Below are 17646 nucleotides of genomic sequence, written 5' to 3' on the forward strand. Positions count from 1 at the left end.
GAGCCTGGGGAGGGCGAAAAGAGCCTCCCCCCCCAGAGGGTCGTTTTAAGCGTTCCGAAGGCTTCAGGGACCGTCCAAGGCTTCCCTGATGCCTTTGGAGCGCTTAAAACGACCCTCCGAGCAACCGGAAATCACTTCCAGTTTGCTCGGAGGGTCGTTTTAAGCGCTCCGAAGGCTTCAGGGACCGTCTGAGGCTTCCCTGATGCCTTCGGAGCGCTTAAAACGACCCTCCGAGCAACCCGGAAGTCACTTCCGGTTTGCTCAGAGGGTGGTTTTAAGCGCTCGAAGGCTTCAGGGACCGTCCGAGGCTTCCCTGATGCCTTCGGAGCGCTTAAAACGACCCTTGGAGCAACCCGGAAGTCACTTCCGGTTTGCTCGGAGGGTGGTTTTAAGCGCTCCAAAGGCTTCAGGGAAGCCTCCGACAGTCCCTGAAGCCTCCGGAGGGCCTCCGGGGATCGGGGGAGGCTCTTTTTGCCCTCCCCAGGCTCCTATAAAGCCCCTGGAGCCTGGGGAGGGCAAAAAAAACATGTAAAAATGGGGGGGTTGCGCGTTGTGCACGCATGCGCACTGGGGGGGTCACATGTTGCATTATGGGTGTGGCACGCCCACACTCGACCCCCCTGCGCTCCCCCCACTTGTGGCACGCGAGCCAAAAAAGGTTTGCCATCACTGTAATAGACTTTACCTCAATTACCTCAGATGTTTGCATACAATTTTGTAACATTCAGCTTGGCTTATTAAAGATATTGCTCAGGTGTAAGGCTTTTGGGTTTACCTTTTTTAAAACAAAATCAATGTTATAATGACTTTTCAAAGCTACTCCGAAGTTCTTAAAATGGCTTGTCATTGTATTCATTTCGCAAGCCGTAAAAGCACTTCCGGGTTGAAATGATTAGCCAATGACAGCTTGTGATTAACTGGTGATTAGCTTTGCCTGCGGAATGCCCAGTTAGGGGCTCCTTTCATGTCCCTGCTAATATGCCCACCAAAGTGGCACCTATCTATCAACTCACAATTGCTTGCTTCGAACAATTCGATTGGCAGGAGCTGGAACGAATGATGGGAGCTCACCCCACCAAACAGCAGCACTTGGGTCTCAAACATGGGCTTGCTGATCATCAACCCAGTATCCTAACCATGTGAGCACTGCTCTCATAAAATGACTTAGTATTTACCATAAGCAAGGAAGCCATTTCACTGGTATTGCTGACATAACTTTTGGTACAGTTCACTCAACACAATATTGTGACAGAATTAAAATCTATTATTGTAGCAATATTGATTAGAAAATAATTGAGCTCAAACTAAAAATAAATGCAATGGATATAATCTAATAGATCATTTCAGACAGACTCTAATAAGCTATTGTACTTGGGAATACTTGTACTCTCCACATGGGAGATAAATGTGCTAGCAGAACAGTAGTCTGAATATTGAATAACATTGATAATATTTATATGCACCTTGATTTAGCCTTGCCATGGTGCTGAATTCATAAATGTTTTTAAAAATACAAATAGAGAACTGAGCATCAGAACACTTGGGCATATGGTCACCGAACTAGCTGTTTCGTCTGCTAGAATCTTTGTGATCCCATTCCAAACATTATTTGTCATTTTAATTTTTTTTAATTGCTGCTAATTTTTCAACCATCTTGCCCCAAATTTTGGTGGATGCTTATGGATCACACAAGGCACTATATATAGCTTGCAAGGTGCCCATCCTTGGGTTTATATGAACTCATCCACTGGCTCATTCAACAAATAATATAATGTGTGAATCCAACTTTCTCTTACTGAAATACATACATTTAAGGGACAAAAAGCAAATGAGAAAGAAATACTTAGCTACATGTCATAAAAATTTGTAAGTCTGAAAATATATTTCTGGAAGAATTCATACAGCATCACCATATGCATTGGGAACTGCAGCCATGCATAAGACATAAATGAAAACAATAAGACTGCAGTTTTATCGGCCATCATGACTGTTTCCACTTGGAAGCCTGAAGTTTTGAAATCTCCAGTAAAAAGGAGGCAAACATCTTCGTTCCATTGATATAGTTAAATCTGATCATGAAAGAAAGGAAAGAAAAACAATTGTCAAGCAATCAAAAAGTTAAAGGTGTTTTGTTGCTTTGAAGTTCTAAACAGCTAGGCTGTAGGCTGAGTTTGATGTTTGAACCTACACATTTTGTTTAGTAAATAATAGTTTTTTGCTTAATATTATGTCTCAAACAGATTAAATCATTCATCAAAACACATCATAGTTAAAACAAGTACTAGCTTAACACAAAACATGAATCAAATTTTGTAAATAAGCTAAGACCTCTATAAATTATGAAATGAGACATGCAAAAATGGAGGACAGAGAAATGATGATCTCCTTCCATAATCATCCTCTCACCATTGACTGAAATATAAATGAGGAAATGGAGCAAATTCCTTTATGCTAACATATGAAATTAATTAAAATGTTTGAACCTGCTTATTTTCTCTTTCTGGGAATGTTCCCCATCATCCATTGCACCAATTGGAAGCATCATCACACTCTTCCTTGTTATATTCTGGAGCACCCTGGCAATTGGAATTGTTGATCCATCCCGAATCATATCTGGATCCTGATTAAACACTAAAACATAGAAAAGGAGAAAATATATTCCTGAAGTATTTTTTTGTGGTGGCAAAATGTAAAAATAAAACAAGATATAATTACTGGTAAAGCATATGTTGCTAAACATCCAAAGATGCTTAAGTATGAGTCATTGATGGCGCAGTGGTCAGAATACAGTACTGCAGGCTACTTCTGCTGACCGCTGGCTACAGCAGTTCGACAATTCGGTTCTCACCGGCTCAAGGTTGACTCAATCTTCCATCCTTCTGAGGTGGGTAAAATGAGGACCCAGATTTTGAGGGGCAATATGCTGACTCTGTAAACCACTTAGAGAGGGCCGTAAAGCACCGCGAAGCAGTATATAAGTTTAAGTGCTATTGCTATTCCATATAAACTAATGGAGCAATTCCAATGTTCCCTGCTGTGCTTAAGTTTGAAAAGACATGGGAAAAAGCTTGAATGGTTACTTTTTATCCCTTGTCCTGCTTGACTTCTATCATCTATTTTTGAAATCCCTTCAAAAGTGCTTATGATGCAACATACAGATGTGGTATTTGAAACATATAACAAAGGTATTGTGTAACTGAACCATAGCTTCTTTCTGTATCTGACAATTTTCTATTTCCACTTCTCTAGAACTTTAAACCCACAAGTATTACATAAATGTTTGGTCTTTGCTGATTGTCCTACATGCAAAACACAAATTGCAATGCCTAAAATACTACAAACCTTTTATGATTGCCTTTCTAGCAGCTGTATACTGAGGATCGTTAATATTAGCAATCCAAGGCACTGCACCCATTAGCATAGACACGGTCAATTTATTTGGACTTCTTCTATTAGAGAATACATCTTCTAAATGTTTTTTCACCTAAAAAAAGAAATAAATTATTTTCAGGGTTGTTGTTGTTTTTAAAATGGTCTTTTAAACTGTTACTTCTATTGTGTACGGCTCAAAACAGAAAACCTCTAACTGAATGAATGAGCTAGGCTAGCAAATTGGTGGGAGGAGAAGTATCAACCAAATCAAGATGATAGTCACAACTCTCCAATCAAAGGACATAAAAAGAGATGGGGCTTGATTATCATCCCCATCCACAGATGGTCCTGCCACAGTAACCCTCCATGCCTCATCTTCAATTTCCTGCTGAGATGTCTGCTTTTCTTTAATTTTCTTCAAGTTGGAGCCTCTTCTAGAGCGTCTTCAGCCTATGCCAGTGTCAGGATTTTTCGCACTCAGAATCTGGGCTGCAAGCAGTTTAGTTCCCTCCCATGGCTACAACTGAACAATCTGAGGAAGAGAGAGGTGATTTGGGCAAGAGATGTGTCCCTTGGTGATCAAACAATATTGGGATCTGAATTTTGCAGCTACACCAAATCGCGTCACATCATTCTTGTTATCTTGTTATCCAGAGCCCTGCTATTAAAAACTGGCAAGCCATTAGAAAAAGACTGCAATGTTAAGTAGTCAAGGAACCAAAAACAATCAGGCATGCAGCTGAATTTTATCTAGGAAGTCAGTTTTCCATCAGTCTTCTTGGCCCATTAACACCAAACTGTTCACAGCTTATACTACTATAACACGAGAATGGAATAACCGAATAGGACGACAGAATCCTGATCTCAAGATCTCTTGCACTTAATTCAATGTTTGGCTTAGCTGCTCATTTTTCATACCTCATTATGAAAAAGAAGCTTGGTACCAAAACTATGTCAGACTAAGCCACTCAGAATTATGCTAAAGATCAATAACAAATCATCTAAGATACAGTATGCTGAGAGTCACACAAGGTTTCAGGAAAATATTACCTGGTGTTCCACTTTAGACAGGTCCATATGGGGGACTTGCCGGATAGAAAACTTTCCTATGACTTTTGATGGTATAACAGTTTTGATACCTGGTTCGTAAAAAGCTCCCTCTATCCCATGAATAGAGAGAGATGGCAGGCGCCACATATGTGAGAGTATTTTCTCCTGTAAAAGAGAATGAACAAAGCGAAATAGAAAACTTTAACCAGAGTGTATTCAGTAAAGCTACAGTAGTGAGCAATGATATCTCTTTCAGAATATTTTTTTAATATTGCTCCAATTCCATTGGTTTTTCAGGGACTGCTCACATCTAACTAAAATCAAGTTTAACACCCAATCATAAATAGGTGATAATATTAAGCATACCTTAACTATCTAACATAGATTAGACTAGGAAAGCAAAATTGCTGATGTTAATTCTATGTTTATTATAAGGTTATAGGAATAGAATCCTGCATGTTTGAATATGTTTCCCTTGTCCCTCCCTTGATCTTTGGAGAACTAGGAATGGTCAGTTCTCAAGGGAGAAATAAACTGAAGATGGCTTCCTTATAAAAAACAGAACCAACAACAGCAGAATAAAGAGGCAGCAAATAGACAGGCTGTTTATGAGTCATGGTGGTGTAGTGGTTAGAATGCAGTACTGCAGCTTACTTCTGCTGACTGCCAGCTGCCAGCAGTTCTGCAGTTCGATTCTCAGCGACTCAAGGTTGACTCAGCCCTCCATCGTTCTGAGATGGGTAAAATGAAGACTCAGAGTGTTGGGGAAAATATGCTGACTCTGTAAACCACTTAGAAAGTGTTGTAAAGCACTGTGAAGCAGTATATAAGTCTAAATGCTATTGCTAATTATAGTTCCTCTCCAGGCAAGGAAAGGACTTGAGCTCATATAAAGTGACATTTGCTCCTCACAAGAAGACCACATGACAGTTGTGTCCAGCTCTGGGAGACAACAGAATGGCTATCTTGTTCTAAACAGAGTCAACATCTTTAAAAGGACTCTAGACTGACAGAGAGGCAAGATAAGTATTTGCAATGGGGTACAATGTCATGGTAAGATAGTTTTATCAGAACTCATGAATGGATGAAGAGTACTTCCACTCAGCATTGGAGCAAGGCCATCCAGTGTAAATGTTAGGTTTGAAGGATCTTTTTATGACCACAGTGGGGTTATAGTTGAGATTCTGCTTCCTCACACCAAGATTATGTGCCTAAGTCATTTAAATGTTAATTTTACAATCTGAAAGTTGCTGACAAGAAAATGTTTCCATGGGATTGCAATAATTATTAAAGTTGCTTTTCTAAACAATTACTTCTTAGGTTAATTTAAGTACCTGCTACAAGGATTTCCATGTGTGACAAGAGAAATAAAATTGATGTTTCCCTAATTTCCACCCAGATCTTTGGAAAGCAGATAACTATAAATAATTGTAATGAAAAAGAATCTTGGTTTTTATTTATACAATTCCTAATAAAACTAATAAAAAGAGCTGCATCTATTCTGTTTCCCTGCCTTTGTGAAAACAGAGGACAGAATCTACAATAGGAAATATGATATGCATAATCTTGCCCTATAAATGGGGAATTTTGTAACAATGGTGTCTTATCACTAAAAGTACCATACCTTGGTATCATAAAGGAATTCCTTTACTCCAAGATTTGATTTATGTTCTTCCACATCAAATTCTATCAACTCATACTGCTTTTTCTCCTCTTCTGTAAACGGGGCCACATCATCATATATTCCAGGGATCAGAATAAGTCCAGATGAATTCACAAGACTGTCTATAGAATCAAAATTTATTTATTAATAATTTATTTATTTCTATCCTGTCTTTATTATTTTTACAAATAACTCAAGGTGGAGAATGTATCCAACATCCCTTCCTCCTGCTATTTTCCAAACAACAACAACCAAAACAAATTGTAATAATTATTTTATTGTATTAGCATTTACTGTTTAATGAAAACTAACTAAAATATTGCCTGGCTCTAATCTGTTAAAGGAGAGAGGAAACTAAAAATGTAGATATTATTATGCTAATATAGATTGCAGACAAAAAATAAAGGAGGGCCATTTTAAAATAGAAAGTAATGTATTCTGGTAGGTTTACCTCTGCCTTACAAATTGATTTAAACAAAATCAATTTACATTTTGTATAATTTAAATCTATGTATCGATTAATTTTTATACAAATTATACCAGCCCATATAACATCAGTTAGCCTCATGTCATGTTTTGCTTAGCATTCCACTTCTATGTTTTAGCCTTGCAGTTAAGATCTCCTTAAATATCACAACATTTGGCATTAGTGGGAAGACTTTTACAAGTTTCTCATATTTTCATATAACATCAGAAATCTGTGTGTTTATATTGCCTTGTGATATGGTTGAGGGACTTGGTCACAATTCAGCCTCCCAATCTTCTGTAGCAGGGGGTCTCCAAACTTGGCAAATTTAAGACTTGTGGACTTCAACTCCCTTCAAGTCCACAAGTCTTAAATTTGCCAAGTTTGGAGATCCCTGTTCTGAAGGATTGCAAGAGGCTACTCGGTAATGCTGTGAAATCATCAGAAGAACACATTTAAGCATTTCCAACTCCTTTTTTGGTTTTCATGGTAAGGTGCTATGAAATGGAAGACCCCCCTCCCATCAGTAAAAAAACCTAACAATTCCATATAAACAATATATAGTTTTCTTTTTTTTTTTACCAAGTAGAGCTACCAAATCAGACATGGGCTCATGGATGATGCCACCTGCACTTCCTGAATGAAGATCTTTTTCACCGCCTTCTACCTAAATTAAATAAAGACAATAAGTTAAATCATCATACAGACAAAATCAACATTTCAATGAATTTTGAATTTACAGTACTGGTGTTTTATGGGTGCTTGCACCAAGATTAATTGTAAAAAAAATGATTTGGTTTTTGTCTTTCAATTAGAAAAAAATCCTCCAACATTTAAATCTTCTATTGTCTTTGCTGTATCAGAATTGTTGTTTATGTCTGTAAATAAAGCAGTGGTGGGTTTAAATTTTTTTAGAACCTCTTCTGTGGGTGTGGCCTGCTTTGTGGGAGTGGCTTGCCAGCCATGTGACCAGGTGGGAGTGGCTTGGCAGTCATGTGACTGGGTGGGTATGGCTAACTTGTAAAATGTGGTGAAACTCACTTAACAACGCTCTTGCTTAGCAACCAAAATGTTGACTCAGAAACTCTGGCATTTGAAGCACGCAAGTCTTAAAGCTGTCAAGTTACAAGACCCTTGCACCCCTAACCCTTTAGAAAAAAAAACCCAAGGTTGTTCAAACTTGACAGTTTTAAGACTTGTGGACTTCAACTTCCAGAATTCCTCCTCCAGTCATGTTGGCTCAGGAACTCTGGCATTGAAGTGTGCAAGTTACAAGACCCTTGCATCCCTAACCCTTTAGAAAAAAAAAACCAGGGATGTTCAAACTTGACAGCTTTCAGACTTTAAGGTTTAGATAGGATTCTTAGAGGCGGGTGGGGCGATTGGTGAGCCAGCCAATCAGTGAGCGGTGGGCGGGGCAAGTGTGGTGCAGACAGGCGTGGGGAGGGAGCTGGAACTGGTTCTAAATAGCATGGTAGATTTGTGGAACCTCTTCTATAGAAGAGGTTAGAACTGGCAGGAACCCACCCCTGAAATAAAGTATATACAAATAAAAAACAAGCATATCAGAAGTGGTATTCAGCCGGTTCTTACTGGTTTGGGCAAACCGGTAGTGGTGGCTGCTGGAGTCTCCACCCACCCGCCCCGACATAATGTGCGACCTTCAGCGCATGTGCAGAAGGTGGTGCGGGCAAGCGAAGCGAACACTCGAGCACACTCACATTTGTGAACCTGTAGCAAAGGTAAGTGAATCCCACCACTGATGCATATATCTATGTTTAGCACTAATCAATAACCACACTATTCTGAAGTATATTCCTAGAGATTAAGATAAAGAGATCATCTACCTGGACTATGAGTCAAGGAGACCATCCATTCAGAAATGTTTGGAAATGGAAATCTTGCTTAAGGATTCTCAGCAAAAGAAACATACATCAGATTAGAATAGATTTCAATTTTCCAGAGAATGAATGGAAAACCATCCTGGATGGAGGCTTGTTATATCTAGTTTATGTGAGGACAGAAAGTGAGGAAATACCCCCGTTTTATACATTGGATGCTAGCTACAATCGCTGCTAAAAGCTACTTTTGCCGTGATGATGAACCTATGGCACGCATGCCACAGGTGGCACGTGGAGCCATTTGTCAGGGCACGCGAGGCTGTCCAGCTGACTTCAGCCTTCTTTTGAGGCCATTTTTCACCCTCTGGAGGCTTCCCTGAAGGCTGCAGAAGGCAAAAAACGACCCTACGAGTAAACCGAAAGTCCCGGGTTGCTCATAGGGTCATTTTTTGCCCTCCGGAGCCTTCAGAGAAGCCTCCTGGAGGCCCCTGACGGCTCTGGAAGGCTAAAACCGGCCCTACGAGCAAACCAGAAGTACGTTCCTGAACTTCCAGTTTGCCCGTAGAGCTGGGTTTTTGCGCTCCGGAGGCTTCAGGGAAGCTCCTGAAGCCTCCGGAGGTCCTCTGGGGGGGGGGGGGGAGGCTGTTTTCACCCTCCCCAGGCTACTATAAAGCCTCTGGAGCCTGGGGACGGCGAAAAAAGCACGCCAAAAATGGGGGGGGAGCTCTGGTCATGCGCGCATATGCACTGTGGTTGTGTGCATAGCATTATGGGTGTGGCACGCCCACGCACGACCCCCCCCTGCACTCCCCCTGCTTTTGGCACGTGAAGCAAAAAAGGTTCGCCATCCCTGTACTATTGTAATGAGCCAAGAACACAGGAAGCTGTCAATTCAAGAATTCCATTTGTCCATCATTACTTTGTAGCCTGTATAGAATGGTAGATAAGACATTGATTCTGATTGAAGGAAGCTCAATTTGAAATTTCTGTCAGGTATTATAAAGCGATCTTTAGCTAGTCGCTGTTCTTTTTACACTTCATCTGTCTTAAAAGAGCCTGAAAATAAAATGTGGCAGCTCAATAAGCTCCTGGTATCTTTACATGGAATGTAGGAAACAAGCATGATAAACAAGCACATGAGAAACAGTGGAAGGAAATACAAGTGAAGATGTCCGGTATGGAAGCAGTAGGGAAAAAGATCTAATAGTAGATCTCAAGCTTTGCAGTAAGTCAGTGTTAGATCGGGTAATGGAAAGGCACACAAGGCTAAAGGCAACAACAGCTCTTTATTAAAGTACAACAAGTAGGAACCATCCAGCGAAGGTAGAGTCTGACAGCAGCCCTTTTATAGGGAGCTGTCAGACCCTTCGACCAATGAGATTAAACCTCTGTTCCCACCGGAACAGAGGACGTTGGTGGAAACTACTATAGTTGAAACAAGTATCTAACAGTCAGCATAAATTTCTGGTTCCCAATTACCTAACAATGACTGCAGTGGTGGGATTGAGGCAGTTCGCACCACTTCAGGAGAACTGGTTATTAACTTTCTGAGCAGTTTGGTGAACTGGTTATTGGGATAAATCATTAGGGCAGAGAACCGGTTGTCAAATTATTTGAATCCCACCACTGGATGACTACAGTTAAAAAGCAGTAGCCTTATCCCTAAACTGGGTTGCTGAAGAATAAAGAAAACTAGGAGTAAACATTTCTATGAAATACTGTTAAACTTGAAACTGGTATTGTTTATAAATAACTTAGCACACACTCACAGCTTCCAGGTTTTAGGGTTCCTCCACTCAGAGGAACTATCCTTTTTTCATCTAATCAGATTGGTGGATTTTAGGACTGTAGTTCATCTGTTACTTATTAGTTAGCTACTTTCATATCCTTTCTCTGTGGAGTTAAAGAATGTCACCCCTCTTTGCCGTGAGCTGTGGTGGTTAGAATGCAGTATTGCAGTCTGATTCTGCTCACTGCCAAGAGTTCGATCCTGACTGGCTCAAACTTAACACAGCCTTCCATCCTTCTGAGGTGGGTAAAATGAGGACCCAGATTGTTGGAGGCAATATGCTGACTCTGTAAACCACTTAGAGAGGGCTGTAAAGCACTGTGAAGCGGTATATAATTCTAAGTGCTATTGCTAATTATAGTTCCTCTCCAGCGATATAAAAATCTGCTATTGCTATTGTACCCTCAGTTACCACTCTGAATTTGACTGAGAGTTTGTGAATTTGACTGAGACTTTCTCAGGTTGCTCCTAAAATTTCTTGAGCTTAATTCTATTTTCTAAACATAGCTCAAATTATATGAATTGTTGTTCTATAGTAACCTTCCATAAACTGTTGCTCTCCATACATATCATAACATTCTTCTCAAAATGTGAAATTATAGTTGTTGCAATCCAATTTATCTTTGGGCATCAAATTGGGAAAATTAATCTAGAGATAGTAAAATTTGCATTTTATCAGCTTGAAAGAAACTCTCCCAGAATACAATCAGAATATTTTAGTCACAAATAATTTTGGTTTTACCCTTTTACCTCCACTGAAAAGTAGGCATTTCCCCTGGCTCCATATGTAAGAGCTGGTTTTGTTCTGGAAAGCCAGGTATTATCTGAAATCAAAATATAGTCAACACTGGAAAAAAATCTTTCATTTTCTTTTTCAACCAATTTTTCCAGTCCAATGGATCCTGCTTCTTCCATGCCTTCAATAAGAAATTTGATGTTTACTGGTAAATCCTGGTTAAAAAATAAATACATTTCCTTTTAAATAAACATTTTTTAAAAACCCTCTTCATTTAATGTCAGACAGAATTATAATGTATAATCTGATGTTCAGTTCATTGCAATGTGGCTTGGATTAGCTTCAACAAAGAGCTTAGTGATTCGCCTCAATAAAGATCTTTGTGGCATTGAGATAAAGCATTTTTTGTTCTCTGGTGTAGAAATAAACATGATTTGTCTCAACAAATCAGGTGCCTTTGAACTAAATTGAAATCAACCTTTCTTGAATGCACACATAGAAACACACAGAAAGAAACACACACACACACACACACATTTTAAGATCAAACCAAAATTTGGGGTCAAATTGATTTCATTATTCAAAGTGTACATACAAATCAGCTCTTGGCTAATTCACGCAACCCTAGAAATTGGGTTGTTAAGGGCTGCAGATTTCGTACCCAGTTTAACTGGAGAGACCAAAGCTTGAATGGTGTATAATTGACTAAAAGGAAGTGCTCTGTGGACTAGTCTCTCTGAGAAATCACAATCACAGAGGAAAGAAAGGGAAATTAGAAGCCTGGAATATTACTCTCATAAGCAGGATCACATGCTATATCAATTGAATATGTTTCTAGGGCTTGTTGACCTATCAACTATTTATGAATGAGACCACTTTATCTGCTTTAAATGGAATCTGGTCCTCTTGAGTTTGCGAACATACTGAAAAAAATAACTCCCAACTCACTCTCTCCTATTTTTGATTAACTGTGTAAGAAACTGACCATCTCATTCTGAATTATTCCTTGGTGCTTCCTTTCCTATTTCATAACAACACTGGAGGGCCAGACTACATTATGATTTTTGCCCTACGTACTCTTCTTCTTTGAAAGGTATCTTCGGACCATCCAGCTGGGTATATCCTCCAGAATCTAAGAAGATGTGAATTAGAAAATTCCACTTCTAACCAATGCATAGTTGAACTATGAAATTCACTGGCACCAGATGTGTAGAGGGCCACCGGTTTAGAAATAACTGGCACTTTTTATACACTCCATGCTAGGCGAGCTGCATTGGTTACACTTGACTTCTGAGTACAATTTAAGTTGATCGTCATCTAAAAAGGCCCTTCGTGGCATAGGGCCTGGTTATTTGAAGGACTGCCTATCTCCAATTGCCTTTGCCCATCCAGTGAATTCAGGCAGACTGGATGTGCTGTGGGTCCTCTTAAGTGCTGTCATCTTATGGGACAAAGGAAGCATATCTTCTTCTGTTGCAGCCCTTGCTCTCTGGGACAATATCATGCAGAGATACATAGGATTTGCACTCTCCAAATGTTCCTTAAGAACTGGCTCTGTCCCCAGGCCTTAGGTTAACATGCTAGTCAACCTCATATCATATATTTTTAATTATTATAGCTATTTTTGTCTGGGCTGTTATACCTATGTTTTTAAGTTTTATGTTGGATGTTGTGAGCCACGCCAAATCTTTTGGAATGAAGTGGTTATAACAAATCTAAATAATGATAATAGCAGCTAGACACAACAATATAGAACATGGGCTACCAAGGGCTAACTATAAAGCTCTTTCAGAATCCAAGGAAAATGCCAGTTACTTGGGAAGAAGCACACAAGAGAACAGTTGCATTTGTTTTGCACATGATATTCCATGAGGCCTACGGTTGGCTCCAATGTGATGAAGAATTCCAGAACAGATAAGCATTTAGCCTCTTATGTGACTGTTGGATCGCTCCTTCTTGATATTTCCCTAATTTAAACTGCCTTCTCCAATTGCTCTTTTTCATATTGCTGAAAACATTTAAAACTGTTCTTTTTCTACAAGGCCACGCTTTTACTTACTATGTTTAGTGCTTTGAATGCGTTCACAGCATTTATCCAGGCTAAGACAGGTCCTTTGTTATCAGTTGCTCCACGCCCATACAGATTCCCTTAAGATAAAGGAAACTGATATTAAAATTTGAAAATCCTGGTGATGCTAAAAACAGAACGAAATGTGTCTGTTCCCTCCGTCTCCCATTCTCTCCTTCCCTCCCTCCCTCCCTCTCTGTCAGTGGGTACAAAGTCAACCGAGGAAGCTTTCTGCTAATTGGAACAGGGGTGAAATCCAGCAGGTTCTGGAGAACTGGTAGCAGAAATTTTGAGTAGTTTGGAGAACGGGTAGCGGAATTTTTGAGTAATTCAGAGAACTGGCAAATGCCACCTCTGGCTGGCCCCAGAGTGGGGTGGGAATGGAGATTTTGCAGTATCCTTTGCCTTCTACGCCCACCAAGCCACGCTCAGCAAGCCACACCACGCCCACCAAGCCATGCCCACAGAAAAAAAAATTGAATTTCACCACTGAAGTGGAAGTAATTTGAGAGAGTTAAAGTGCCTGAGTAAACTGTACTTCCATCCAGTAGAGTGACCAGTCTTAAGAGAACTACCTATTCCAAATGGCTTTGTATTTTGGGGGGGAAGTATCATATCAGAAATATCTGATATGCACCAGCAGTTTTTGAATACTCCAGTGGTGACTCTGCTCAAAAATGCCTCTGCCCAATTACAATGTATGCATTAGCTGCATCCTTTTTTCAGATACCCACTTTGAGCTGAGCAGTAGATTTGGAGCATTGAGAAGGGACATCTTACAAAATGGTGCCGAGAGAGGACTTGCCTTCTCACAAAATTACTAAAAGGAAGATCCAGCCAGTTACAAAGCTCACATCTACCCTAAAGTGTCTTTCATTTAGTGTCCGCTTCCAAATAGAAATGCCAAAATGCAGCTTTAGAATGACCTACCATCAATTCTAAAGAACTCTTCTAAGATCTCTTTGAGGCTGCAGGCATTCTTGAAATACAGATGATGTTAATGGGTGGCACCAGACATGGCAGTATGCGCTTTTCGCTCTCTTCTTCTCTCCATCATATACAACGATACTACATGCAACAAGGGTGCAGGACCAGTGGTGGGATTCAGCCAGTTCGCACCACTTCAGGAGAACTGGTTGTTAACTTTCTGAGCAGTTTGGAAAACTGATTGTTGGAAGAAATCATTAGGGCAGAGAACCGGTTGTTAAATTACTTGAATCCCACCACTCTGCAGGACCTACAGATTCAGGACTGTATGTGCATTCAGTGCCTTTGATCCCAAAGCAGGGGTGAGTTACTGCTGGTTTGCAACCCGCATGCACATGTGCCAGATGTGTGCTGCGTATGCATGTGCTGTTCAATGAAAATTTACAGTGAACTGCTCATGTGCAGTCACTAAAATTCAAAATGGCAGCACCCAAGAGGCAGCAAGGGAACAGGTTCAGGGGCATGTCAGGCCTGGGTCGCTGCCGATTCTGCGACCCAGGCCTGAATTTCACTACCGGTTCGGCCGAATCGGGCTGAACCGGTTGCAATCCACCTCTGTCCCAAAACCACAGCAAAGGTTGTCCCTGGTTTTTGGCTTTTAATGTGAAGAAAGCCTTTGCTAAATGCAAGAGAAAAATATATTTAAACTGTACATTTTTCATGTGGCAGAAGAAGAAAATTATTTAAAATAATAGGAATGGATTCAAACTGGCCATTTTAAAAACTCAGACTACATGCATACACTGGATTTCAATTTATAGAAGGGTAATTGTAATATGTAATATGACGGAACAGGGAAACAATTTAAAGGCACAATTATATTTCTACATTTAATGCATTAAAGTACAATTCAGGTTATTTTGGTGCCGCTCCCAAGCATTTTTAAGAGAATAGTTCCCAGCATACCACTCAGACATGCATATCCTTAGGCCAAAATAAACTGCTCATGCTTGATATAATCCATTAAGATAATTTCAGCCAATAAAATATTAAGGCTTCATTGCAAGAGAATATTTGTATTCAGTCTCAGTTGAGATTGCCATAGTTTTTTCTAGAAGCTTAGAAAGTGTTCAACTATGAGTTTGAGAGAATGTATTTTTACCTTAGATTCCAAAACGTGATGGAGGCAGATGATGAAAATATAAGGGACATCATGACAAGTATTTTGGCTGAATACATCCAGAAAGAGAAACAACAGATGGGGTGGGAAATAGACCTGGTTTATAGAGTAAACTCAGCTTACGCTAGAACACACAATGTACCCAGGGAGGTACATATTAAATTTCTCAGAAAAAGTACAAGAGATGAAATTCTGAGTGCACAAAGGGGGCAAGCCTTGACATACCAAGATAGAGAGATAACCATTCTGAAACAGATTCCCAAGAAAGTGAGGGGAAAAAGAAAAAGCTATTCGCAATTAGCGAATAAATTATACCAGAAGGGGGTGTGGTTCAGATGGTTGATGCCTAAAGGTATGCTAATATTCTGGGAGGAGACAAGAGTTAGAATTAATACACCCATTGAGGCGCAAGCCTTTATGGAAAAAAACAAAGCACTCCTAGAAAAACCAGATGATCCTTCAACAGACATACAGGACACGGGAGGGGCCAGAACTCTGTCGGCGGGGGGAGATGGGGCAATACCGAGAAAGCTCAGATCACAAAAATGAGCAAGAAAATCCACCTGATATAAACTGATCGAAATTACTAACTGAATTTATATGCTGACTATATGTTACTACTTAGTAATGAATTTTGTGTAAATGTATACTATGAGTATGGAGGGGGGGGGCACCTACCGCACCTTGCAACTGCCAAAATTTGTAACCTTTCCTTTACCTTTTTCCCTTGTAAAATGTTAAAAAAACCAATAAAACTTTGTTTAAAAAAAAAGTGTTCAACTATGAGAAAAACTGCTTTAATCAGAATCGTTCATTTATATCCAGTAAAAGCCTAGATAGTTCTAAATTCAGTCACTATAAAATAATATTTCTCATTATAAAAGATCCCATTTTTTATTTTCATTATGGGCATAAGGGAAGGTAGGAAAAATAAAAAGAATATTTCATACCTGTTTAGTAATTCTCTTAACAGTTTTCCTCTCAAATCAGTGAGCCATATTGGGATACAAGCCTATGTGGCATCGGATCCACATACAAAAGGAACAGCATATTGCGCAACCCTCACATCATCCTGATAAAACCAGCAAATTGTCACAGTTGCTGATATCCCATGTACTGCAAAAACTGTTCTCCTTGTTGATATGAAGACTATCTCCACACCCCATCCCAGCTATAAAGCACTAAGATAATCTCAAATATGCAATGACTACCTCCCCTAAAGTGTAGAAAGCTATTTTCTTTCCCAGCATTAACTGAATATTGCATATCATATCCATTCCTTGTCAAAAGTGTAAATTCAATGTCATGGACTCTTCAGCAACTCAAGGATAGTATGTATAGAGAGAGCGTCAGTTATTTACTCAGTATCCTCTATTGATAACTCTGCCTGCTCTTTGTTTAAGAGACACGTTTTCTTCTGTCTTTCCCCCCAGCCTATTCCTAAAACGTATTCCCTGCAAATAGAGCTCCTTTCAGTCAAAATTACAAGATTTGTCATATAATATAGACCAGGGGTGTCAAACCCGTGGCCCAAGGGCTGGATGTGTCATGCGCTGGCCACGCCCACCCATTTTAGCGAAGGGGGGGAAATGTCATGTGACAAAGCGAGTTTGACACCCCTGATTATAGACTGCATTCCTCCATGAGTGAGATCTTTGAAGATATACATGCAACAGACACCCAGATTTGAAGGACTAGGACAGAAAGATCTAGCATGCAAACTTCAGAAGAGCATCTAGGGCCAGAAGTAAGCAGCTGGAGCCTGGATGAGAAGCTCAACCAGATGTTTGTCAAGCATGCCTTCATGCAAAATAAAGCTTATATCCTTATCTTTACTTCAGATTCAGGTATGACAGGCAGACATATTCACCTCTGTAAATAATTTAGTAATCTATTACCAAGATAAGGATAGCTCAGAGATTGCAAGGAACCTCATCAGGGAAACAAAGGGGAGTATCTCCTACCATGGCATCTAGGTAGAAAGAGAGGATGGAAGTTATTTCTTCAGCCATAGAGTTGAAATATCTTCTTAAGTGAACCATGGTGGCGCAGTGGTTAGAATGCAGTACTCCAGGCTAATTCTGCTGACTGCTGGCTGCCAGCAGCTTGGCAGTTCGAGTCTCACCAGCTCAAGGTTGACTCAGCCTTCCATCTTTCCGAGGTCAGTAAAATGTGGACCCAGATTGTTGGGGGCAATATGGTGATTCCACTTAGAGAAGGCTATAAAGCACTATGGGGCGGTATATAACTCTAAGTGTGATTGCTATTGTTATTAAATATCTAGAACTAGCTAAAACTAAAAAAAGCCAGTAGGACTATGGAAATTGACTTCCTGAAACAGATTGCAAAGCTTGTAAATAAAAGATTGCAATTGGTAAGGTCCTGTACAGGTAGTCCTCAGGTTATGACCACTTGTTCAGCAACTGTTCAAAGTATGATGGTGGTGAAGAAGGACTTACAATGGGTCCACAAAATTCTGTCCATAGCATCCCTGTAGCCACATGACTGCAATCTGGGCAGTTCCCAATGTACCCTGCTAGCTTCCCACAAGTGA

At 40.0% G+C, this 17646-nt stretch overlaps 1 protein-coding gene across 2 annotated transcripts in view; it reads right to left on the reverse strand.

Moving 5' to 3' along the window:
* Window positions 1–382: 382 nt before the first annotated feature.
* Window positions 383–17646, reverse strand: part of CNDP1 (carnosine dipeptidase 1) — a 29600-nt gene continuing 12336 nt past the window's right edge. For both annotated transcript variants that reach the window (XM_081953118.1, XM_081953119.1), the window contains 8 exons: window positions 12977–13065; window positions 10932–11132; window positions 7134–7218; window positions 6047–6207; window positions 4423–4587; window positions 3343–3484; window positions 2484–2631; window positions 383–2069 (listed from right to left, as the gene is read on the reverse strand). In XM_081953118.1, coding sequence (XP_081809244.1) covers window positions 1982–2069; window positions 2484–2631; window positions 3343–3484; window positions 4423–4587; window positions 6047–6207; window positions 7134–7218; window positions 10932–11132; window positions 12977–13065 — 1079 coding nt within the window. In that variant the 3' untranslated portion in view covers window positions 383–1981. The remainder of the gene's footprint in view (window positions 2070–2483; window positions 2632–3342; window positions 3485–4422; window positions 4588–6046; window positions 6208–7133; window positions 7219–10931; window positions 11133–12976; window positions 13066–17646) is intronic.

The sequence above is a fragment of the Natrix helvetica genome (genome assembly GCF_964273705.1).
Source record: "Natrix helvetica genome assembly, chromosome: 4".
Classification (NCBI taxonomy): Eukaryota; Metazoa; Chordata; class Lepidosauria; order Squamata; family Natricidae; genus Natrix; species Natrix helvetica.